Source organism: Pseudogymnoascus destructans (genome assembly GCF_001641265.1).
Source record: "Pseudogymnoascus destructans isolate 20631-21 unplaced genomic scaffold scaffold_23, whole genome shotgun sequence".
Classification (NCBI taxonomy): domain Eukaryota; kingdom Fungi; phylum Ascomycota; class Leotiomycetes; order Thelebolales; family Thelebolaceae; genus Pseudogymnoascus; species Pseudogymnoascus destructans.
The window spans coordinates 56,123-80,621 of NW_020167542.1; the positions used below are offsets into that span (position 1 = coordinate 56,123).

The window sequence follows — 24,499 nt, forward strand, 5'->3', positions numbered from 1 at the left end:
AATACGTCGTGTATTTGAGAACCCTTAGGTAGTTCCAATCGGAACGCATGTCCGATCCGTTCTAGTACCGTGTAGGGTCCGACCCATTGTTGACCTAACTTGCGGCTAGGGCGAGAGGTTTTCAGGTTCTTCATTGACAGGTATACCCTGTCGCCTACGTCCCAGTCAATGGCCCTTCGGCGTCGATTCGCGTGCTTCGACATTTCCCCTTGGGCTCTTGTCATGTTCTCTTTGGCGTGGGCCCATGCGGTGTGCATTCGTTCGGCAACCGCTTTGGCTTCGTTGCGGTTCAGAGTTTCTCGGGGGTTGGTACCCTTCGGGGTATTCCAGTCCCAACTGGTGCGTGGGTCGGTTCCGTACTTGAGTCGGTAGGGCGTTATTCCAATAGAGGCGTGGGGGAGAGTCATCTGTACCCGGTCCATGATGGGAATGAGCTCGCTCCAGTTATCCTGATAGTAGGATACGAATGGCCTCAGTCTCTGGTCGATGTAGCGATTCATGATTTCCGTCTGTCCATCCGTCTGCTTATGGTAGGCCGTCGACAGCTTAACCTTTACGCCTATGATTCGGCAGAACTCTTGCCAGAATGAGGACACGAATTGCGGTCCGCGATCGCTAATTATAGTTTCCGGGGTATGCCCGAATCGGTATATCCACTCGATGAATAGCTGCGCCATTTGTCGTGCATCCGTAGTCTTGTGGCAAGGTATGGTCACCGAACTCTTCCCGAGGCGGTCCATGAACACCAGGATGCTGTCATATCCGTGCTTGTCCCTAGGGAACTCCTTAAAGTCCATCGTAAGGTGTTGCATAGGGTAGTCGGGGACTGGTAGGGGGTGAAGGAAACCCTGTTGCTTCGTGACATTGGTGTGCGATAGGCGGCATGTCACGCAATTGCGTACGTACCGTGAGCAGTCCGCTTCCATACCGACCCAATGATACTTTAGGGCGAGCAACTGGTAGGTTTTCCTGCCACTTGGGTGCGCGGTCGACACTTGGTCGTGTGCCTCCCGGATGAGTTTCGTACAAAGCTCTGTGTGACGGTTCACACATAGGCGGTCTCTGTACAGGAGGAGTTGGTCGGCTAGGGCGTACCCATCCGGTAAGGGTTGTTTCGCGCGTGTCTCGGCGAACGACTTCCGGTTGTCTACGCATAGTGCCTCAATCAGATCGAAGGGCATCTGCGCCTTTGGGGGGTCGATGGCATTGATCGATGCTACATAACTGTCGGTCAACTCGGCGCTGATTCGGGGGTGTAGCCGGGCGGGGCCTAGCAATACCCTCGCACGACTATCAAGTTTGACCTTCTGTTGCATCACTAGGTCTTGGTCTCTTCGGCTCAGAATATCCGCCTTCTGGTTATTCTTTCCTGCCGTATACGTAATGCAGAAGTTGAAGTCAGAGAGTAGTTCCATCCACCGCACCTGCTTCGCTGTGAGAACCTTCGTCGACATGAAGTATTCGAGCGATCGGTGGTCGGTGTAAACGTCGACTCGGTGTCGTACCGAAGCCAACTCGGGCCTCCACTTCGCAAAGGCTTTCACGATCGCAAAAAGCTCCTTATCGTGGATCTCCCAATTGATCTCGTGTCCGGTAAGGACGTGACTATAGAAGCTTACGGGATACCATCGCTTGTCAGGGTGTTCTTGGGACAGAACTCCAGCTACTACCCCATCGGAGGAATCGGTCTCCAGCTTCGTAGGCAATTCGGGGTCGAAGTGGTGAAGTGCCTGGACTGTCAAGAGTTGTCGTCGCAATTCCTCAAAAGCAGCCTCGCATTCGTCCGTCCATAGGAACGGCTCCGAGGGGCTTGTGATAGTGGTTAGGGGCTTAGCTATTTTCCCGAAGTTCCGTATGAACTGGCGGTAGAAACCACAGAAGCCTAGGTAAGACTTCACACCGGTGACGGTGGTCGGTCGGATCCAGTTACGAAGCGGTTCGATTTTGTCGGGGTCCGCTTCGACACCGGAAGTAGTGAGAATATAACCTAAGTACTTTGTCCTAGTAACATTGAACTCGCATTTCTTTATATCGGCTTGGAGTCCGGCTTCTCGTAGACGCTGTAAAACTTTATGTACGTGATCTACGTGTTCCGAAGGGTCTTCGGAGTATATTAGGATGTCATCTAGGTAGGCAGTACAGAAATCATCCAAGTATGACATGAGAACGTCGTTCATGTACCTCTGATAGGTTGCGGGACCGTTGGTTAGGCCAAACGGTAGCACTTTGCATTTGTAGGATCCGTACCGAGTCCGAAAGGTCGTGTACTCTTCGGAGTCGGGATGCATTCGTATACGATGGAAAGCTTGCCGGATGTCTAGTTTCGTGAAGATCTTTGCTTTCGACACCCGCCCTAGTAATTCGTCGATACGCGGAATAGGGTAGGGGTCGTTACGGGTGAGGCCGTTCAGCTTGCGGTAATCAATGCAGAACCTCAGTTTGCCGTCCGCTTTCTTAACGAAGAGTATAGGGGACGCAAAGGGGCTATTGCTATTGACGATGAAGCCTTTCTCCAGGTTCTCCAGCAGGTATTGCTTGGTAGCCTTAAGCTCTTTGGTGCCTTGCCGGTAGAGCGGGGAGAAAGCGTTTGGTAACGGCGCCTCTAGCTGTATCTTATGATCGTATACCCGGTGTGGTGGTAATTTATCAGATTCCGATTTTGAGAAGACGTCGGTGTACTTTCGGTGCACAGGCGGGAGTTTCTCCTGGATGAGTGATATCGTCTCGTCATCCTCTTCGGATTCTTTTTCCCGAATGATCTGATCGATCTCGTAAAGGCTGGTCTGGAAGAACTCGGCATCGCTTCGCATCATCTCGTGGTGGAAGGCGTTTGCACCGATCTCGCAGATGTGCACCGGCGTGAAGCTTGGTACAGGCTTCGCCGGTGGCAAGAAAGGTACCTCTGGGATCTGAGGTGTACTCGGGGCAGTGTCGGTGGTCATTCCGGAGTCCGAAATTATCACTTTCATTTCCATCGAGCGTCCGCCTGCGCGGCGTCTGTCTTCGTGGTGGATTGCGGCATCCCTACGATTCGCATCCGACTGGTGAGAAGGATGTCGAATGGACGTTTCGCGCGAGTGGTAGGGCAAGGTGATCTCCTTGCTCCAGCTAGGAGTAGGCGGGTACTCCTTTGGCCATACTAGCCGGCTCTTTGCAGAGTCGAGTAGTATTCGGAAGCGGCTGAAAAGCTTCCTCCCAATTATCACATCTTGCGCTCCGAGGTCCAGGAGCACAAAAGGGCAGTTATATATTCGGCGTCCTTCGACTGTTAAGTGCAACCGAATATACTCCGATACGTGACTTTGGATTTTTCGCTGAAAACCACGTATGGGTACAGAGTAGGGCAGTTTCCGTATGGGGCTCTGAAGCGCCTTCGACAGTCGTAGCGCGAAGGGCTTGTTGATGATGAGGTATCCGTTTGCTCCTGTGTCTGCGAGAGCCTTCGTTTGCACACCGAGTCCGTTCAGACTCAGCGTCGTGTCGACTAAGAACTGGGTTCCGCCCAAGAGTTCTTGTAGGTCGAGATCTCGCAGATCACATTTGCGTAGACCTAGGAAGGAGCCTTTCCCTAGGCCTCGTCGTTTTCCTCCAGGGACGCATCCGATTGGAGTTCGACTGCCTCCTCCCACTGTTCTTCTGCCTCGGGATCGTTACGGTCGATCTCCTTAACAGTAGCATTGAGTGGGCATTTGTCCTGGAAATGGCCGGGCTTGCCGCACTTGAAACAGTTCCCAGGCGCAGCCGGCACGGCGGTTCTTACACGTTCCGGAATGGCGGGCTTAGGGAGGAACGTGGTTCTGGTAAACGGGGCAGGTGTGGTTCGCATTGGTTTCGACGCGGACGCCTTGGCCGTATCGGTAGAACGGGTAGAAGTCCTTGCGAGGGCAGGCAGTGGGCTCAATTCGTTGTTCCGGCGTCGTTCTTGATCGAAAGCGGTGAGTTCTCGGACCATAGTGTAGTAGTCTCCCTTCCATTGGCTTTTGATAACCGCGACGCGGCTACGGAATTGAGGGGTTAACTTATTCCACATGTACCGAAACCATTCCGACTCATTGACTTGTCCTGTGATAGCCGCACTTTGGAAGCGGGCTTTGAACTCTGGGAAGGTTTCGCTTACGTGTCCTTTCTCTCCCATCTGTAGGTCGTCGAAGAGGTTCCTGGCCTGTTCCGTCTCATTGCCGGTGAGGAAGTATGAACCTAACAGGTCCATCATCTCGTCGGCACTGCGAAACGCATGTGTAGCGGATAGGTATTGTGGTTCCAAGTATTTCTTCGCTAGACCCGTTGTAGTTCCCCATATCAACGCTCTTCTAGAGACGTCGGTAGGATAGTGGTCCTCATTGACTACAAGTCGGTCTCGGATCGACGCGCTCCATTGCATAAAGGTATGTTCTATCCCATCGCTAAGCGGCGTAATCTTCTCAGAGATGGTGGATTTCTTGTAGCGATTCGGAGGGTCCTCGGAATACATCCTTGGAATCGATGGAGAACGAGTGTTTCGAAGGGGCGGCAACTGAACTGTCTCGGGGGTGTTTCGCATAGGAGAAGTTCGTCGCTCCGCAACTTCGACTGTAGGTATAGGGGTGTCCACTGGTGGCGTGGACGGGATTCTGGTCTGGGTTGCCGCTAGGGTGACTAGTAGATCCTTAATCTCTTGCACTTGTGCCTCGAGGAATGCCATTCGATCCGGTATGTCTTCGGATGGCACAGCGGTCGTGGCTGCGGCAGTGGTTTGTCTGGTAGTCATTCTGGACGGTTGACCATCGTTGTCTTGGGGGATGTTTGAGGTCGTCTTCCTCATATTGGTTCGGGGGTGTATCGAGTCGCAGTCGATACTGAAGAGTCTGACTTCCGGTAGCTTGAGCTATCAGCACTCTTGTTCGCAATTGCCTCTGCGCTTGAGGGGGTTCTTAAGGATCTCGTATCCTATTCGGCGCCAACGCGTCGGCGACTTTACCAGCTTGCTCTGCAGGATCAAACCCTGATCCACTGGCTGTCCGTGAGATCTCCGGAATCACGGCTATTTGAAGTCGTCAGGTCTCTTCTCCGAAATGGCACCGAGTCGCAGTCGGTGGGGTAACGGTAGTTCTCCTGAGTCGTTCTGGTTGTGGGATATTATTTGAGTACGGCCGTCCCCGGCAGGCGTGATCTTTTTTGTATAATGTAAGGACACAGGGCACCGTATCACGAGAAGTGGCATATGGGAGTGCGAGTCGGATATGAGTCGGTACAATCCTATAGGTCTACTACGAAGGATACAAAAAAGATGAAGGGGGAACCCCGTCAGTCGAACTGTCTATATATCGAAACGGGTCCGACTCAGCCAATACTGCGCTAGTCCCAAAACCTACTACCGTAACACCCCCGAATTGACCCTGAGCCCCTAAGCTCTTATCCCTTTCACCTGAGGCGTGACTTGCTATGCCTAATGGTACTAGTCCGCAACAGTGCCGACTCTGGTTCCCTTTGCGTGCTGCCGTAACGGCGCCGAGTAAGGAGGCATCCTTACACCCGCATCGAGTCAAATCTCGACCTTTGTTACTCCATGGCACTCGTGTATCCCTAAAACGTCACATTATTCTAGGTAGGCGACGCAAGGGCAGTCTAGTCGAGCCTGATTTTTCTGTTTTCTGCCTCTCTGACCTTGCTGACCTTGTTGTAGGTTGTTCGTACGGCCTTGGAGCGTTGGCTGTAGGTCGCTATTGTCATCCTCTTGTAGTGCGAAAACTCCATGTTCCCCCCTAGGTTTCTGGGTGAATCTCTCTTGCCTACGGTTGGTTCTATACTGTCGTAGGACCTCCTCAAATTCGTACGACTTTGTCTGCTTCTCTAGCTTGTGTTTCCATGGTCCTCAGAATTCGCAAGGTCCTATTGCATCAAGGAAGGTATAGATAGCGTCGTGAGGGTCGATAACCTCTGTTGCCTGTAGCGTACGGCCTTGAGTGTATAGATTCTCCCAGTTTAGGAGCCAGTCTTCAAGGTCCTTGCCTCTTTGCATTTTCGCAGCCTTTTGCCATTCTAGTCTCCATTCTCCGATTCTAGCTCTTTGAGTAGGTGCGAACCAGTCTCGTAGCTTTCTAAGCATATCGTACGGAGTATCGCAATTGTAGGTATAGGGTAGGAAGTCGCGTTTGATGGTTTCTTGGATCTTCCCTGAATTGCTTCCTCCTGCTTTTCCCACACCTTGCGCTCATATTGGAAATCAGCTTGTAGGTTTCGAAGCTGTTCCTTCTGATCTTCTGTAAGAGATGCGTACGTAATTGGCATTAATTGCTCTTGGCCTTCTACTGAAGGTTGGATGGTCTGGCTACCTGAAGCTCTTGTTGACACTCCAGGTCTTGTTTGAGCAGTAACACCACCACCAGCTTGCGTGGCACTCCGTACGAACTCAGGAATAGGTCGAACGGGCTGTAGGAGTGTAGGAGGGTCCTCGATTAATGGATCGATATACCCCCATACTCCTGCCTTCATTGAAGCAGTTTTGATAGTCTCTATCCACTCGTCCCAGTCTCTAGGGCTTGTGAGGACCACCCCCGCCTTCTGTAGGGTCGCCATAATGATGGTTTTTTCGACTCCAGGACACAGGACTTGATTTTGGTCCGTTCGGGTTTCTATAGGCTTCAAAATGCGTCTTGGAGTTGCTCTGGGCTCATAACTGTTGAGTAATATGCGTGTGTATTCCTGTCTATCTATTGCTGCCTGAAATTGCGGGGAAGTGGTGCTGAGATCATGTGACATATTACAACACGAACCGAATCACGTGCGGGCAATACTCACGTGCCCTTCAGTGCCAAGACGGAGGCATGTCGGTCCGGACAGGACACGTAGAACTATATAGTAGGAACGCGGACCTTCGGAGGAAGGTCAGCGTTCAGTCTTCATATCAATAGACCAGGATTCTACGTATATTCCATCCCGTGACTTCCCACTGCCCTACTCGCCAAGAAGTCCTTTACAGTAGGGTAAGTGTAGTAGGCTCTGTAGGCTGCATAGGCTGTGTAGGCTGCGAGTACGTACGTAGCTTATCAAGTGCTGTATTACAGCTTATAGGCCAGATTCCAGCTTTCCGGAACACTGATTGTATAGTAGATTCCTTGAAGGTTTGCTCCCGCATCTGTGGGAGATCTCTCATAAATAGGGGTAGGTTGTAGGTGATATCCATCTCTCATATGGCACGGAGCACAGCCTGCTTATGCCAGCTTATATGGTTGGAATATTCCCACATCTAATGGCTGTAAAACGTGTGTAAGGTGACTGGGAAACGCCCATAAGATGATGTGATATTTAGCAGCCAGAATGATGAAATCATGGCTCGTATAGCTCACATGGGAATCAAGGAGTAGAACCTTGGGATTTCCCGGATCATGAGGAGCTGTAAGCTGCACGAAGTGCTGTAGCCACTGTAGAGCAAGCTGGCTATTAGAATAGCCAGTCTCAGAGAGCAATATCAGCTCATTCCCATGGAGGTTTTCAGGGTACCATGCCTCCATATGAATTTTACCCGGTACAACAAGTACCGGTGCAATCTTCTGTCCAGCTGCAGATACTGCCTCTATAATCATAATAGATATATGATTCTCAGGGCTCAGAGTGTAGAGCTGCTTTACAGCTCGGGGGACTATAACTCTCTCACCCCCTGGAATTCCTACCCTGAATCCAGTTTCATCCATATTCCAGATTGACTCTGGATTTATACTACGCTGTAGTACTAATTCCATGTACTTTTCAAACCACTTAATAACAGCAGGCTCCTGTTGAGCTTTCGTACACTGCTGCACAATAGGCTTTGTAGTAATAAAGTAGAAATCCATAAGCTCATTCCGTATATATTTAGTGAGCCAGCTCTGTGATGGTGGAGGCAGTGGGCTCCGTAGGTGGCATACTGCCCCATAAACCATATGCCTATTAGCCCCTAATCCTAGGTAATACTGCTCTAAGATCCATTTCTTCAGGGCTTCCGTCTGAGCTATAGAAAGCAACCTATTCTGACCTCCATGGGTGTAAGGATGCCTTCTCGTCTCTCATTCTAGGGAGTAGACTCTGGGTAGCTGCGGGGTCACATGTGATCATTTGGGTGGGCTAACTGAGTCAGAACCGAGTCGGATGGGTTTCGGGTGTTACGATTATAGCTTACGGTTGTTACGGTTGTTATGGTTGTTATGGTTGTTACCGTTGTTACGGGTGCAGCCTTAGCCACCAAGGCTACAACCGCTAAGTGGACAACTGTATATTACGAGGAATAGCCTCACCTTCCTTCCTTCTTCTTCTTCTTCTCTCTTTAGATTCAATCTAGCTTATTATTCTCCGGACTGGCTTCTTGACCTCCGTGACCATCGTAACACTTCGTTCTCGAATAGAACAAGAACCTGGGGCGGCATTTTGTGGGGAAGATGGTGGGGAAGATGGATGGACGTGGCAGAGAGCTACTTTTAACGCATCGGCGCTTCGCGTAGACCACGTGCTAAAGTGTCGGGCGAATGTTGTGCCGACCTAAACAATGCACTTGTCCTAAGTTTGGCATTATAGTTTTCCCGTATACCGACACTACTGAAAGCTTACATTGTAATGCTCACCTGTCTGAGGACAGGTTCTTAAAACCAGCTTGTTGCTATGCCTACTACACTCGAATTCCACAGTTGCAAACCCATCACATTCGAATCTGCTGAAAAAGCAGAAGCCAACATCATTCACCAGCTGGGTTACGCTCCTGCAGCAGCAAGCTCCAGCAGGAACTCTGGAAGAAAAGAAGAGAAATTGAAGCCCTTGCTAAACATCACCTTGGACTAGGAAGCTACACCATCCTCGAGCAGTCGACATGGATCCAAGGCGGCTTCAATATTTGCGTACCTATTGAGGCAAATCTTGGAAAGTTATCGAAGAAACTTATCTTTCGATGCCCGATGCCACACAAGCTTGCCGAAAGCATATACCCTGGCACGGTAGATGAGAAGCTCAGCTGTGAGTTAGGAGCATATATGTGGATGCAGGATAAGTGCCCTGATATCCGTATTCCTCACTTATACGGTTTTGTCCTATACTACTTCTTAGCCTCTAATGTCTACTTTTGAGGGTGTTTCTGTTCTGTTACGGCCATCTACGGTTGTCTACGGGTGTTGTTGTCACCTATCCTTAAGAACCTATCCTTAACTATCCGTAAGACTTCACATCACATTTCTAATCATAATATACAGCACATGTGAGCTACCTTTCTAGTCTATCCCATGCCGTTCCTAATATATTTGGAGTCTAGTTCGCCCAGTTTACCCACACAGATCACCGACCTCTCTATGTGCGCCTCTCCCGCCTGTTCTGGTGGTGCTTTTATAGCCTCTTTCAATATCCTGTCCTATCACAATATACCCTCCACTTGGGGAGGAGCGATTTCCGAACGCCGTACATGCTGCTCGAGTATATAGACTCTAACATGGGTGATATGCTTTCAAACACGTGGAAGGAGCAGCAAGAAGGCCCAGCTTGTAGGAGGAGGTTGTTCCAAGGCATGTCACGCATAATCCTGTCTCTCGCCCGTATACCTCAGCCGAGAATAGGATCGTTTCAATTCAACGACGATTGTACTGTGACACTAACAAACCGACCGCTTACATGCACCATGGTAACACTAGAGAATGAGGGCACAGAGAGGATAACACAAAAGGATGACACATATGCGTCTACTGAGCCTTTTGTATCCGACATGATTACCTTCCATGACGAGCGCCTTCTTAGCAACCCGAACGCAGTATACGACACTGGAGACTGCCGTACCCAGATGACCCAGAGGATACTACTCCGGGTGCTCTCGCATCAATATATCAACCGTGCTCGCCGTAATGGGCCGTTTCTGCTGCAGCTTACCGACGTTAATCCCTCCAACATCTTTGTCAACAAGGAATGCAACCTTACTTGTCTTGTCGACCTTGAGTGGATATGCGCTCTTCCTGCGGAAATGCTTGCAGTACCATACTGGCTTACTGGAAGTCACATCGACAGGATAGAAGATAATCACTTAATTAAGTTCAACGAAATACGACGGGAGTTCATGGATATATTAGAGGAAGAAGAGCAGGGTCTCAGAGAACACAACATTTCAATATCAGGAGCTATGAATGACACGTGGGATTCGAAAGGAGTTTGGTATTGGTATTGTATATCGTCGGCAAATTCTATGCTTACTCTTCTTGAGGACCACATCTGCCCTGCATTTTCAGCGGTACTACATTCAGACTTCGAGGAGGTTCTGTCAAAGTTTTGGTGTGAGAATGCAGAGGACGTTTCAACAGAAGGTTGATGATAATATCAAATATAATGAGGAGCTCTGACAGCGATTCGGAGGCACTGGTCGGATAAAATGAAAGATCCATCTTCAACAGTGCCCTCTAACCACTATCAACTCGATTATTCGTTATGTTTTTCCTTTAGCCTTCTTCTGTGTGCCGCCTCCTTTTTAGCCGTTCTCTCAGCTCTGTCCCTCTTGATGTTATCGCCAGAGGAGATGACTATCCCTATATCGCGCCCCTTGCCAGGCGATTTGGCGATGGTGATTTCCTCAATGACCCTGCAAACTGCGCACTCAATTTGTACTTCCTGGCACAATTAGCCTGTTCAAAATTTGTTATCATAAAGGTTATTTATCCTTTATTTCCATCTTTCACAAGATGGTTCAGACTATTTCTTCATTTCTTTTTATAATCTAGATCGTGGTGTTCGAGCTTCGGGTTTAGCGCCCGCCCTAATCGGGCAACGCGCATGGACGGGCCTGCCGCCGCTTTCAACTTCTATAAAAGGGCCACTCCCTTCCCCCCGACTGTCCATCTCCACCGTCGCTCCTCCCTCCCAACATTATCGCACCTGCTATGCTTCATCGTGCGACGCTTGGCCCCTCCGCCCCCTCCAAACTACATGGCCCCGCCCAACGGATCCCCCTGCCCGGCCTCGCCGCAGCTGAAAACCTGAAGTGGCACATGAACGCTTCGCAGAGCCACAACCTCGAGTTACGCCCTCCGATGACTGCGCCTTCCATGCCACCGAGCTCCTCGCGATGGCAACGAGCCCTTTGAGCATCGACGTCTGGTCGTTGGATCAGTCAAGGTGCAAGAACGAGCTAAGCTGCGTTCCACTCGACCTGCCTCTCTTGCGCCCTTCCTCGTCGCCGCGCGCATCTGAAGCCTCTTGCGACAGTGGCATGCGCAATCTGCCTCGAGAGTGCCTTGCACTACGACCTAGCCAATCGCAAAAATGCCTCGCCGTGACGTGGCTGGCCCTTGCGTAGACCGCCGCGCGGCACCTTTTGCGACATTGCGAGTTACGTGCACTGAGCAGCGACGGTTGCCTCAGTCTAGGCTGATCTTTGAGAGAAGGGCTGATTTCTGCTTGCGAGTCTAGCTTCTTGGGCCTTATACTCACATCCTGGAGATCGAAGGTGGATATCCCCTCTCGAAGGCCATCGCGGCCGCGACCATCCATGCGTTGAAGGCTGCAGTTCGCCTTCAATTCGAGGGGAATACTACCAGGATTGCGGACAAATGGATATAGGGAGTGGGGAGTGGACAACTATTGCAATCTGGTAGAGTCATCTGACCTAGGCTTTCACGGCGATCGCCTTCACAGCACGCATAGTCCGGACATGATTTCTCCTTTTGGCAGCAGAGGGCAGCGCTACACTTTCAGCTGAAACTGAGACCCCGCTCTTGAGACCGCTCAAGTTGCAACAACCCAATCACCATAATGCATCGGAATACGATGTGTCTTGCCTCTCTTGGACGCATATGTCTAGTTGGTGGAATCGGGGTCAAGCATGTGGTGGAAAGTGCACTGCCTGGCTACGGAGCACGGAAAAGGATGAGGGGACACACGGAGCGTGTAGACCAGCTTGGCAGTGAAGGCTGCATCTTTAGCAGGGAAGCAAGGGGGGCTCGCAAATTCTAGCGACTCAACAGCGGAGCGACCGTCCGAATCTATATAACTCCTTGATTCCGCTCGAGAGTCTCGTTCTAGAAAACCATTCTCCCACTCATGTCCTATTCTGTGTCAGCATGGCTACTGTGAACATGAACTGCGTTGAATTCTATAACCCCAACCCCAAACCTACCTTCAAGGCCTCACACGCTCAGCCGACGAAGTCGGTGTTGAACAATCACCGGCTGCCTCTACAACCCAGCAGATCGCCATCTGCAAAGTTAGCGGGTGATGTTCAAGATAACGACTCGTTAGATGACTCTCTTCTGTTGCTTGAAGAGCTGCTCCGCCCTCCCCAAAACGGAGACTTCCCTCGGGTGCCACATCAAAACCACAAGCCCCTCCATATCTCGAAGTGCCAACTGATTGACGAGGGCCGTCTGCTTACTGATGCCACAACCCTGAACTCGGCCTATGTGCCAGGAAATACTCAAAGTAGGTTTCTTAGCTCGCTTTTGTATGTGCATACACCTTACTAATTCCACGCAGGAGACCCCCTAATCATCGAAGATGACAGCGACGATGAAAGCGATGACGAAGCTGAGGTTGGATTTGCCTCGAGCGATCTCCTTGCCAGTATCAGGGACCAAGACGTGAGCGAGACTGGCCTGGCCACTCAAGATACCGCCTCGACCCCGAGCAGCCTATTTGGCCCGTCCACTCCTCGAGACTTGGAATACCTCAATGCCGATTCTTTCTCTAGGGATGGACAACAACGCCTGTCTTTCGCAGAGCTAGACTCGACATTCCCTGTTCACGTTCGCCTACCTTCCCCAAGTTGCTCTGAGCTATCTGAGACAACGAGTCATGATCAAATTCACCAGGGTGTTGAGAAGGCCATAGTCGACGAAATGAGGCCTTCTCCACTACGCGAGAGGGCTGGTGGATCGTGCGCCTGTGGCAGCGTCGGCGATATCGAGGATGAACTACGACAAACTTCAGCAGAAGCGGGGGGATTGCCGCCTTCAAGCTCAGCTCATTCCCAATACAATCAGATGGACCACGAAAGTCAAAATAATACAGACGTTCAAGGTATTTCGAGCGACGAACGATTGTGGGAAAAGACGATTGAACAGCAGCATTGCCAACAAAAAGAGCAAGAAGATGAAGACGAGGACGACATAGAGGCGACCAGCGGCAAGGATAAGGGCCCGATTAGCCTCTGCCAGCAAGTAAATGAGAGCCTTCAACTCCCACAAGTGGAAGACGAGACCATAGTTGTGGCCCATCTCTCACAAGACCGCCAACACAGTGTCAAACCATATCAAAAGGACAACGAGGATAATGTATATGACGAGGATGAGGAGGATGAGGATGAGGACGTGCGGCCTCCAAGACGATGAAAGCGGCGCTGCATAGATTCTGACGTGACTGAAACCGCCACGCGCAAGAAGGTCCACACGCGCTCATCCACTATAGCCCAAGCCCAAACCTGCACTACTCGAGGTTCTACAGTTTCTCAGAGTTCACCAGACGATGCGGAGTCAATTCTAGGCGCGGACTACCAAGAATATCCTCTTCAGGGATTTCTCAAGTGTGTGAGGATTGGACGTGAGACGACTTACAACCTAGAGTTCAGGCTGCTAGATCTTCCAGATTCGTTCATACCATCAATCGGTCTCCACATATCAAATTCCACGTCTAGCGGGGAATTAGCTGAAAAATCAGCTCACTCACGGGTTTGCGCATCTCATGCAAAGAGGTCAAGTCCCGCTCTACAGAAGCAAAGAAAGCATGGACATCTCCAATATACAGCGCAAGAAGATAATTTGCTGATGCGCCTCAAGAAGAAGGGCTTGCTGTGGAAAGAGATACATAGGGCTTTCATCCGTGATTTTTCAGACAGGAGTATCGGATCGCTTCAAGTATGCTATTGCAACGAGTTGAAGGACAGAGACTCTGAATCTGATGACGAATAGAATTATTTGTTAATTGTATGGGTTCTATCTTCCGTGAATTCCCTTGTTCTACGTAAATTATCAAGACGTTACCAAGACGCTCGTAACCCTAGTAACTTTGCGATTTAGCTAACTCCCGTCAAGCCGACGCCAGCTTCGAACCATCCGCCAATAACGCTAACAATCTTGTATGCCTCTCAAGTGTATGTTTTAGTGTCTGTTGCACTGTGTTAATTGCCTGCATTTCAGGTATGAGTATCCCTGTGCAACGTGGATTCGATTGTCCACAACCTGTGTCCCTGTACATCACGTGAGCAAGGTGGCGTTCCCCGAGCTTTTAGTACACCGACATTTTCGTACGAGACAGTGCTAACTCGGCGCACGAGTTCAATAGACACAAATGACGAGTTCGATGCAGGAAGCCACCTCATTCCACAATTTTGACGTCAATTCCGGATGTGAATAACGCGGTGAGATCTGGTGGATACTCGTCGAACGAGGGTTACTGGATTGACGAGGCTCATCAGTGACGACTTCCGGAGCGAGTTCATCCTGCTATCAGACTTCTTCCGCTCCTCATACGCGTTCCGGGCCGAGTTAGGTCGGCATCTGTAGAAGCGACTACTCCCTGCTTCACCACCAATCTCGCTAGCTCTGTCTTCGCTTGATGTATCTCTGATGCAGGTGTCTTCTTGGTGTCCTTTCCATACTGACACTTTCCTCCCTCGTGAGACCAGCTACCTTTCCGTTTCCGATTTGGAGATAGACTTCCTAATACCGCTCGTGGACGTATAAACTCAGCTCGTTCAAAGTCAATCCAGGTATTTGATAGTGCTTTATTATCTTCACTGGTTGATCACAATCTGGGTTATTCGTCGTTATCCATTCTGAGTTGCATTCAACCATGAGAGAGTAGTTGGCGAGAATCGAAAGCGGTCTCGGGAGCGCCTTAGGAAATGCTGGGACGTTTCTAAGGAGCTCTATTAGCTGAATGACCATGTCGATGGGTTCTGAATCCTGCTTGGCACGGAGAGCAGAGTCTGCCATGACTCCCTGCTTTTAGTCGTGACCTCTTGATATTGTTCATGGTGTCTGGACAGACACCGTCGCCCAGGAGTGGATCGCGTTGAGGTCTCAACTGTGCAGCGAGTGTCACGGTTCACCAAGGCATAGGGCGCCAGTTGGGTATTATGAATTAAACTCAATCTAGAGAAGAAAGGAAAGAGAAGAGGAGCACTCGAGCAGTGGCTCAATCTATATACAGCTATGTTGTTGTGGAGTGAATTCTCTTTAGCGAGACTAGTTCTGAGAATTCTCTCCACAACTGAAAACTTCGCTCCAACCCCGGAAAGCTCCCCACACCCCTGAACCCCCACTCGAGCTGCAAGGCGCACTTGATATCGTAACAGCGAGAACCTTTTGATGTTTCTCCAGGGTTTCAACAAAATGCTGCTGCAGAGCCGCCAGTTCTCCGAGGCCCGCATTGCACCACATTACAATCTACGGAGAGATATAGGACAAAGAGGATCAAAACTAAATATATGTCACTGGATTAGTCAGCGTCGCTTGGAAAAACAAAATCACGTGCAGTTATGTGCTAGTTGATGAGCCGGACGCATTCCGTTTAGACTCCATTCATTGTATAAGTAATAATATCTCCATACAGTCATAATCCGTTAAGTCGATACGCGTTTACCCGATATTTACAATATCTCGATATATTTTGCGGGATCCATCCTTTTTACATACAAACCCCGATATACATGATATCGTGCCTTTCCTTCAGATTATCGACTTATGCTAACCTCTTCTTCACTTTACAGGATGCCTCCAAAGAAGCTCAATTCGATGACTCTCGACCAACGACATACTCTCCGGCGCTGGCACTGTGAACAACGCCCTCGACCTTCGCAGAAAGCTTGCATCGCATGGTTCCAAGACCAATACCAGACTCGAGTCAGCCAATCTACTGTCTCCGAATCTCTTAGCGCTCGATTTGCCTACCTCAACGGCACCCCACAAGCAGACGATCAAGAATCTCGACGACGACGACGTGACGCTGCTTGGCCACAGCTAGAAGCTATCCTTTTCGACTGGCAGAAGCTTATTGAACGAAGAGGAGGGGTCACAACAGGTGAGGTTTTGCAAGAGAAGGCAAAGCAGATCTGGGCACAATTACCACAACACGAAGGGGAAGCAGTCCCAGAGTTCAGCTTAGGGTGGGTCACAAGGTTTTGACAACGTCATAAGATTCTTAATCAAGTTCGACACGGTGAAGCTGGATCAGTTCCAGCTATAGCAGAGAAAGAGATGCGAGCAATTCAAACAGTCGCAGGGGAATACTTAGAGGAGGATATATATAACATGGACGAGACAGGACTATACTGGAAGATGACACCATCAAGGGGCTTTATGACAGCAGAGGCAGCTATAGGTCAGAAAAGAGAGAAGGCAAGAATATCAGTAGTTGTTTGTGTTAATTCAACTGGCACAGATCGATTTCCTCTATGGTTTATTGGAAAGGCAAAGACACCACGAGCCCTTCGAAATGTTGAAGTCATAGCAATGGGAGGGGTTTGGAGATGGAATAAAAGGCCTTGGATGAATCAGTTCATTATGGCAGAATGGTTAGAGGCCTTCTATTTACGGGTAGGCACATCTCGATCAATACTCCTAACGATGGATAACTTCTCAGCGCATATCGCCGCCATTGAATCAACTCCTCCTCCCCCAAACATCCGCATCATCTGGCTTCCTCCAAATGCAACAAGTCGATTTCAACCTCTTGATCAAGGCATCATCGCTGCCCTTAAAGCATACTACCGGCAACAATGGCTCCACTATATGCTTGAATGTTATAAAGCAAATAGAGACCCTGTCCAAGCAATGAATGTCCGACTCGCCATTCGATGGCTCATTCGATCATGGGCTCACGATGTTACAAACATAACTATCTATAACTGCTTTCGAAAAAGCACAATTCTCCAACGCCCAATTCAGCTTCCAATACATCCTCTTCCTAATATGAACGACCTTTATCAACAAGTACAACAAGTTGGCCACATCCGCGATGCTATGGATCTCTCAAAGTTCTTAAATCCAGTGGAGGAGGACATAAAGACGATGGAGGAGAGCATTATGGAGCCTATAGGAGAGGATATGCTGCTAGAGCAGGTCATTGCACAATATATACCAGATTATGAGGCTCAAGATGATGACGAGGATGAAGAGCTTAATCCACAGCCTGTGCTAACCCCACAAGCTGCACATCAAGCTATACAACGTCTGATTGAGTTCACAGAATCTGGGAATAGTGGCACGAATGAGGCAGCAGTGTATTTACGGTCCTTTGAGAAGTTTCAGAGAGAGTTAGGGCTTACAGTAGCCAATTCTAAGGCACAGGGAACCTTGGATGGCTGGTTTATGTAAATAGCCTCATTTTAAATAGCTGTCACGTGAATCTCGATATCTCGATATTTACGTTATCTCGATATTATTTACGGGAGCCGAGCTATCGACTTAACGGATTATGATTGTAGCTCCATCCATGCCTTCCTTGACCTTATAAAGGACCCAATCACCAATCCGGCTCGCCTTCATCGGCGTGATGTGGACATTTTGCAGATCCGGTAATGGACCCCACCACAGTTCCCAGCAACCTAACAACGCTTCCAACGTTTCCCATCCTAGTGCACGGCACTGTTTGACCTTGTTTGTGTTCATTGTTCGGATGTTGACAGTTCTCGTTTTTGCAGTACCCTGATACACCTGAACTTGTTGTCATTATCGCAGAGTCCTATTGATGTTAGGATTAGATGTATCACTATATGTGTTACGTACGTCAATAAACTGCCTACGTGAACTTGGAGCTTTATATTGGCTGTGTGGCCGGCCTTTGTTTGCTGAAGATTATGCGAATGTCGACTTGAAGGCGAGTACGTTCAATTTATACATGGAGCCAACTCTGCTGCCTAAATTCACCGACGAAGCTCCCATAAAATTCGACTTTGCAGTATGCGACTCGTTGAATCTGGTCGAGTCGACATATTTCGTGGCTGTTAAATGCGGCACCATATTGGTCCATGTGATGGTGGTTGCTGTCCCATATCTGTGGAATCAGTCACGAAGAGATCGTTTGTCTATGGCTGCGACGAGTTTCAAGTCTGGTGATGTGCCAAGCTCCTGATGTAGTTAGGCCCGGAAAGAGAATTCCGTAGTATAAGACTCTCGAGGGAAGCTTCCGTAATATTTAATCTTGGGAGAAACTTCCGTAATCTTAGACAAGCACAACGCAAGCCGTCTCTATGCCTCCCAATCCAATACTCAGATGCGATGAGTTAATTAAGCTGGTTGAAGAGCAAAAAAGCTCTTTTACAGAGGAATTTCGAACATTAACTCCAAAGGAAGAAACAAGGCGCACAAAAGCCGATGACCTCGTCTCGAAAGGACCAAAAGGTTTGAACGACAAACAGAGAAAAGCACGCACTATTCTTCGAAATCTCAAACTCAATGTTGGTCATGAGGTCTTTTTACTCTGTGCTTTGGCGACGACACCTACGGGGCTTGGCGTCTCGCAGCTAGGGGATTACATTGGAATGCTCTCAAAATGGTGGGAAGCGACCGACCATCCAGGCGGCTTGCGACTTGTTGCATCAAGGAAGTATGACGAGTTTAGTATGACTGCCCCAATCGACTACTTCTTTATTGGAGCAATGTATTAACAAGTTACAGGACCCCTGCTTCCATCTTTGGATCGTCCAGCACATCAACCTCATGTTTTAAAGCCTCAGGAAGATAGAGAGCAAACCTATCTCCGAAAACCGGGTCACGTTAGGCATACACCTCCACCTAGGAAATCACCGCCAGCAGAGACCGGTGAATTAGCTACAGAATTGCTACCGGCGCAGACAGACAGGCGTATGCAAGATCTCATTACACAAGATAATGCTAAAATATCTACTACAGAAATCGACTATACAGTCTCAGGGGCAATAATTAGCCTGATGCCACTCTTGGGCGACCCGTTATATGATGCTGTCTCGGCCAGCAAGCAGTGGAAATGGGAAAGGTCTGTGGGAGGCCTGACAACAGATTGTCTGAATGCAATAGTCCCCGAGGATCCGAGCCAAGACATCTCTATCACCTTGTCCGTTGGCCACAAGATGGGACTTGACTTGATCCGCAAATTCAAGCTAACGCCTACATGAACTTCACGTATCCCCCAATCACGCGAACCACATATCCAGCAGGGACGGTACCTTCGCCGACTATATTAACGTCGTGATGTTCATAGTGTGGCGGATTCTCTGGTGTATCAGGATGATATACTCGGATCGATTGACCTTTGCATATTATTTTCCTCTCATCGTCTACTGCAGCAAATAATTCAACGCCTATTTTTTCTTGACCTGCAAACACGTCCTCGGGCATTGTTATGACTTGTGATGTGCTGTGAAATGACCTTATGCCACGAACGATCTATTCCACGTCAGCAGAATACTTTCTGTGTTGGACTAAACCCTGATTCTTACCAGGATGATCTCGCCCGACCGAGAACGATGTAGAGTCGTAAATTCGTATATAAAAGAGAATGAGCGGCCAGAAACTTTGAAGAGTCGATATGATCGTATCTGTTCGCGCGATGGCCTCAAGATCCTGCCTGATTCTAGATACCCACCAGTTAGTGAGAAGAATGTGAGTATGGAACGTCAAAGACACTCTGCACCTTTAATAGTATATGATAGAATATGATATGTGAAATGGACAGAATGAACTAACGGCGTGGGTCGAAGTAAAAGAGCGAGATGGTAATTATCGCGCGAGTCGATTAGATTACTTGGGCTCTCGTTAGGTGGTGGGGCTCAATACCATGTGATTTGCTCAGCAAAACCTTAGGCTCCAGTGCTTTCGGGCTGCGAGGTTCAACACTGGACACGGGACCCTTTGCCCTTAGGCCAATCTAATTGCTCCATAAATCTCCAGATATCGCGGGGTTAATCAACCCAGCCTTTGCCCTTTGCGAGAGTCCGGTGGCCTCACTATTTCCATAGGTTTGTAGTAATGTACCAGTTATGGGCTGAACTCACCTCCCCTTACAAATTTACACGCCAAGGAAATTGGGCCATACCCAAATGTCGGCATTGTGGTTTCCCCGCATGCCGGGGTTTGCCAGTATAAGTCAGGACCCATCAATTTTGCCATCCCTCAAACCGCACCATCCAGTGTCTTCACAAACACTCGTCAGGAATGGCTTCTTCATTTACGGCGACAATCTACGCGACAGTTTTGTTTACTATTTTCATTGTATAATTATATAAACTGAAACCTGAACCTATCTCTCTAGTGAATAGCGCAGCCCAACTCTTCGATAAGATCTAAACGCCATGACGAAGGATTCTGGAAACAATACTCGAGTGCGTAGTATATCTCTGATGACGTCTTGAAAGGAATGGAGCTTGAGGAAACTGATATAAGAAGACGCTATAAGCCCAACTAAATCGTCCCTCGAATACATCTAGACAATTAAAGCCCGCATACAGAACCCTGGCTTTGGGGCGCTATTTCGTTCTATCGCAAAGCCGAAATTTGCGACACAGTTGCAAAATTCAGGAACGTATCCAGCAGGCATGAGAATTTCCCATACATTCTCATCAACAGAGAAGATTGCGAGGACCTTGTGCTTTCTGAACAAAGGGGAAGCCTGGAGGCCAGAGTAGAGCTCGGAAGCAGTTGAGCAGAACTCGCCAGTGTATAGGTAAATTATGCGATACAATTCATGGGTTGACCCAGCCTAGCAGAGTAAGCTTTTCCACTTTTTAGCTTTGCCTCTTGACAACTTACGGGCCAACAATCACCAGTGGTGGCGCTCAAGCCGTGGGAACTTGACGTCGGACACAGATGTACATCTGTCGAACTTGGAATTAAATTGTCACTACGGATCTGATGTAGATCCGATATTGAAGTGGCCGCGGTGCTTGGAGGCGAGATACTGTCAGATCTCATTGTGGTATTTGCGCTCCAGTTCTGATGTAGAGTCAAGGTCGAGGTCTTCTCGGTGTCCAAAGGCGAGATACCGTCCATCCTTGACGTCGAATTGCTATTCTGGGTAGCTGATGGTACATCAATATCACAGTCGTCAGTCCAGCTCCACTCGACAAGCTGGTCAAACACTGACCATCTCCATGACTGTGAGTGGTCAGCAATGGCAGAGGTACGCAGAGAGATAATCCAAGCCTTGGAAGAAAACCGTAGACCTAAGGAGTTGGGTGGTGAAATTGGGACATCAAGTTCTCTGCCATTTTTTGCTCCTCCATCGCTCGCAGCTCGAATTCCAGGCATGTTTGTACTGGAACGTAAGGCAGCCGAATAGAAAACTGTCATGATGCAGCAGGATGCTTGAGCGGTGAAGGGTATGTTTATACTCATCATAGAAACAATGGAAACTAGCCGTTCTGAATTGAGATTGTTAATGGCCAACCATGTCATGTCTGAGGAGTCTCGATTCACGTTAACTTTGCGTAAACTTACAGAAACATACGGAAACTTCCAGAAGTTATGGCCCAACCACACTGTCCCATAATTTCTTGGAAACTTCCGTTAACTTACGGAAGTTCCAGTGGTCCAATTATAGTTGGACGACAGGGTAGCAGCCGACCGCGAGGTTACAGAAGGTTACGGAAGTTTAGAAACTGTTCTGAGACTCTTTCTGCAATGCGATCGACACTGGTGAAGCCATTATGATTATCTATGGGCCAGCGCTTCCTGCTACCTTGCGATGAGTATCGCTCCCCTACACTACTGCATTGTGAATCGATCTCGCCAGCATCTTCTCCAACACTGTCCCGCAGATATGTGCTTCATCCCCGCGTTATTTGCATGATGCACCCTTGGACCTTCTTTTGAATATTCAATCGGCCAATGCATGGCGATGGGCTGCTGGTGATCCTGAGCGAGAAGGACCGGCTTCCCCCAATTCCCAGGCCGTTGTTGGTTTCAGGGGGGCTGGTCTTCCATTGATATGATGGCCAACGAGTTGAGATTATATAAGGGCTTGCGATTCCCCAGAAATTCAATCATAAATCTTTGCAGTCTTCAAATCATCAATTATCTTCAGGGTTCTTACTTCTGTCTGTATCTCCCAACGACCATATCAAACCACCTGACAACACTCTACATTGATCATGGTTCAAGAAATGATTCAAATCGGCCTTTCACTGGGCAGTTCACGGCCAGCCACGCCACCCAGAACCCCGACGATGAGCGATGAGGATGCTAGTGAGATTCTCACCGCTATGAAGATGCACCCAACCTCTCCAAACCCTCACTGTTATCGGTCTGAGTTGTTGCCTTTCGCCCAACAGTTCATAGACGTTGTCAAGTCTCTCAGTGCCACCCAGAGCACCCCTGCTGCCCTTGCTGCCGCAGACGAAGTCAAAGCCGAAGACCCTCCAGAAAGGATTCAAACATACAAGACAGTCAATGAGGTGTAAGTCTTCCTGCCGCGGAGGCCTTCCCTTGGCTCACAAGATACTGGTGCAGTTGGGATGAAAAGGCGTACAAGTATGTCATCGAGGAACAACACCAACCGGAAGAAAAAGTTACAGTCAAAAAAACCGAAATACCAGTGGTCTATATTGACATCAAGTCGAAATTGCTCCGAGATACCTGGAGAGTTATACTTGCACAAGCTCCTGGGATTAGTCTCAACGAGGAAAGCCTCTCCGTAACTATGCCCTATCCAACAATCACGATCGACTTTCTCACTTTTTCAAAAGCTCGAACGAAATATCCTCTTCCACTATCTCCCAGATCTCGAGGCGTCCCGCAAATGGAATCGCGTTGATCCCCAGGACAGCATCATCCGGGAGCACATTGCCCTCCTTATCGATCACATTAATTTATCCTACAAGGAGACGAAAGTAAGGCTTGCCTCGTTGCTGAAAACGGGAGAGATAACTTACGATCTACTCCCGTTTCTGTTCAAGCCGAACGAATTTGTGTATACCACTTGTCGCGGGACGAAAAAACCAAGATGCATCAGATATGAATCTGGCGAAGCGAAAGTAACAACAAATGGAGTTGAATATTTCCACATCAAAGGAAAGTATTTGGAATTTGACGGGAAGATGCTTGGGAAAGTTCCAATCGAAACTGCAATTCTCGGGTTCCGCGGGTCGAGAAATATCAACTCTCTCGAGGCATTTCCTCTTCCAATATCACGAATCAGAGAAGAGTATCAGAGAAACACTTGTCGAAAGCGGTCGCAAGTTCTGCTTCTCTTTAATCGGCACGCAACATCGGCAATATAGAGGCAGGGCCTTTCAGATGAAGAAAAAGAAACCCGTTGAGATATTCATCAACAGTAGAATTATGATTGATGCCGCATCATTTCAGGAGATCAATCCCAACTACACCAGACCAAGCATCTTCAAGGGCTCTGACAGTATTGATTTGTGGCTGATAGTAGATCCGGCTTCTAGCAACCAGATCGATGAATCGGCTATGAAGAGCAGTATGGACCTTGATGCGCTGACCGATGAAGATTTTCTAATCTGTAGCCCGACTGTGCTGGGCTTCAGTCTGAATGACAAATTATGGTGTAAGACATGTGCTCTGCTGTTGCGACATTGCTGATCACGTACTAGTGGAATTTGCGGTTGCAGACATTTCGGAAATTTCCTGGAATGAGTCGCTCTTCAATCAAGTGGCTATACCGTCTAGGTCAAAGAAGCTCATTGAAGCTCTGACCACATTCCAGTCTGGTGGAAAAGCTAAATATACGTTTGATGATTTTGTGGAGGGAAAAGGCCGTGGCTTGATTATGCTACTCTAGTATGTTCATGGTAGCAACGATCGAGGTGTATAAGTCTGACACCGTCAATAGTGGTCCACCAGGTGTAGGAAAGACAATGACTGCAGAAGGACTGTCGGAACACCTCAAGAGGCCTCTGCACAGTAAGCACTTCCACATCAACCTGGCACAGGTTTGTACTGACTTAGTGAGGTCTCTGCCGGAAAGTTAAGCAACGATGCGAAACATCTCGAGGTGCAATTGTGTGGGATGTTTGAGGTTGCAGAAAACTGGAAGGCTTTACTTCTCCTCGATGAAGCCGACGACTTTCTGTGCAGGCGCTCATATGACTCCAATACAACTCTCTCGTCTCGGTCTTTTTACGGAAGCTCGAGTATTATAATGGCATTATGTTGCTTACCACCAACCGGGTTAGAGACTTTGATGAAGCAGTGCAGAGCAGAATACACATTGGTGTTAAGTATAGCCCCTTAGGCGTTGACACGAGAAAAGCGATCTGGAGGAGTTTTCTCGGGAAGGCAAAAACGGAGAACGGGGATGCAGCGTATAGTGACAAGCAGTTGAACGTCCTGGCCAAGCACAGTCTCAATGGTAGACAGGCAAGTGTTCCTAGGTACCGTCGAATGGAGCTATTTTGCTAATATTGTCGCACAGATTAAGAACGCAGTGCGTTCAGCACATGCCATAGCAAGCAGCGATGGAACACATCTATGCTATTCTCACTTAGAGACAGTCCTCGAGGTTGGAAAGGAGTTTGAAAATGATTTCAGAGGATCAGGAGAAATGGCAAACATGCTCTCCTACGCCTGATCTGTCAATTAATCGAACGAAGCTG

General features: G+C 48.8%; 5 protein-coding genes across 5 annotated transcripts; 3 read left to right on the plus strand and 2 right to left on the minus strand.

Annotated features, from left to right (window-relative positions):
- Positions 1 to 9,424: 9,424 nt before the first annotated feature.
- VC83_07569 (uncharacterized protein) lies at positions 9,425 to 10,288 on the plus strand (the record flags this gene model as incomplete). The annotated part of the gene is made up of 2 exons (XM_024471136.1): positions 9,425 to 9,527; positions 9,624 to 10,288. The coding sequence occupies 2 exons, from the start codon at positions 9,425 to 9,427 to the stop codon at positions 10,286 to 10,288; spliced, it is 768 nt and encodes a 255-aa protein (XP_024320888.1).
- Positions 10,289 to 14,299: 4,011 nt separating this feature from the next.
- VC83_07570 (uncharacterized protein) lies at positions 14,300 to 14,900 on the minus strand (the record flags this gene model as incomplete). The annotated part of the gene is made up of 2 exons (XM_024471137.1): positions 14,300 to 14,528; positions 14,632 to 14,900. 2 exons carry the CDS (start codon positions 14,898 to 14,900, stop codon positions 14,300 to 14,302), a joined length of 498 nt encoding a protein of 165 aa, XP_024320810.1.
- Positions 14,901 to 18,115: 3,215 nt separating this feature from the next.
- On the plus strand, positions 18,116 to 19,912 carry VC83_07571 (uncharacterized protein). The gene is made up of 2 exons (XM_024471138.1): positions 18,116 to 18,527; positions 18,585 to 19,912. The coding sequence occupies exons 1-2, from the start codon at positions 18,158 to 18,160 to the stop codon at positions 19,058 to 19,060; spliced, it is 846 nt and encodes a 281-aa protein (XP_024320811.1). The 5' UTR covers positions 18,116 to 18,157; the 3' UTR covers positions 19,061 to 19,912.
- VC83_07572 (uncharacterized protein) lies at positions 19,913 to 21,531 on the minus strand. Its single transcript, XM_024471139.1, has 2 exons — positions 20,694 to 21,531; positions 19,913 to 20,643 (listed from the first exon to the last, which is right to left on the minus strand). Exons 1-2 carry the CDS (start codon positions 21,336 to 21,338, stop codon positions 20,368 to 20,370), a joined length of 921 nt encoding a protein of 306 aa, XP_024320812.1. The 5' UTR covers positions 21,339 to 21,531; the 3' UTR covers positions 19,913 to 20,367.
- A 577-nt stretch (positions 21,532 to 22,108) lies between these two features.
- Positions 22,109 to 24,474, plus strand: VC83_07573 (uncharacterized protein; the record flags this gene model as incomplete). The annotated part of the gene is made up of 9 exons (XM_024471140.1): positions 22,109 to 22,338; positions 22,392 to 22,575; positions 22,628 to 22,771; positions 23,340 to 23,451; positions 23,498 to 23,684; positions 23,737 to 23,836; positions 23,857 to 24,017; positions 24,080 to 24,269; positions 24,319 to 24,474. 9 exons carry the CDS (start codon positions 22,109 to 22,111, stop codon positions 24,472 to 24,474), a joined length of 1,464 nt encoding a protein of 487 aa, XP_024320813.1.
- Positions 24,475 to 24,499: the final 25 nt, after the last annotated feature.

What these genes read in the sequence shown, in the direction of transcription:
- VC83_07571 (XM_024471138.1), top strand. Translation starts at nt 18,158, where the DNA reads ATGCCTCCCAATCCAATACTCAGATGCGATGAGTTAATTAAGCTGGTT. An exon ending in AAGGAAGTATGACGAGTTTA is followed by an intron (nt 18,528 to 18,584) that starts GTATGACTGCCC and finishes AACAAGTTACAG; the next exon opens with GACCCCTGCTTCCATCTTTG.
- VC83_07572 (XM_024471139.1), bottom strand. Translation starts at nt 21,338, where the DNA reads ATGACATGGTTGGCCATTAACAATCTCAATTCAGAACGGCTAGTTTCC. An exon ending in CCACTGGTGATTGTTGGCCC is followed by an intron (nt 20,644 to 20,693) that starts GTAAGTTGTCAA and finishes TTACTCTGCTAG; the next exon opens with GCTGGGTCAACCCATGAATT.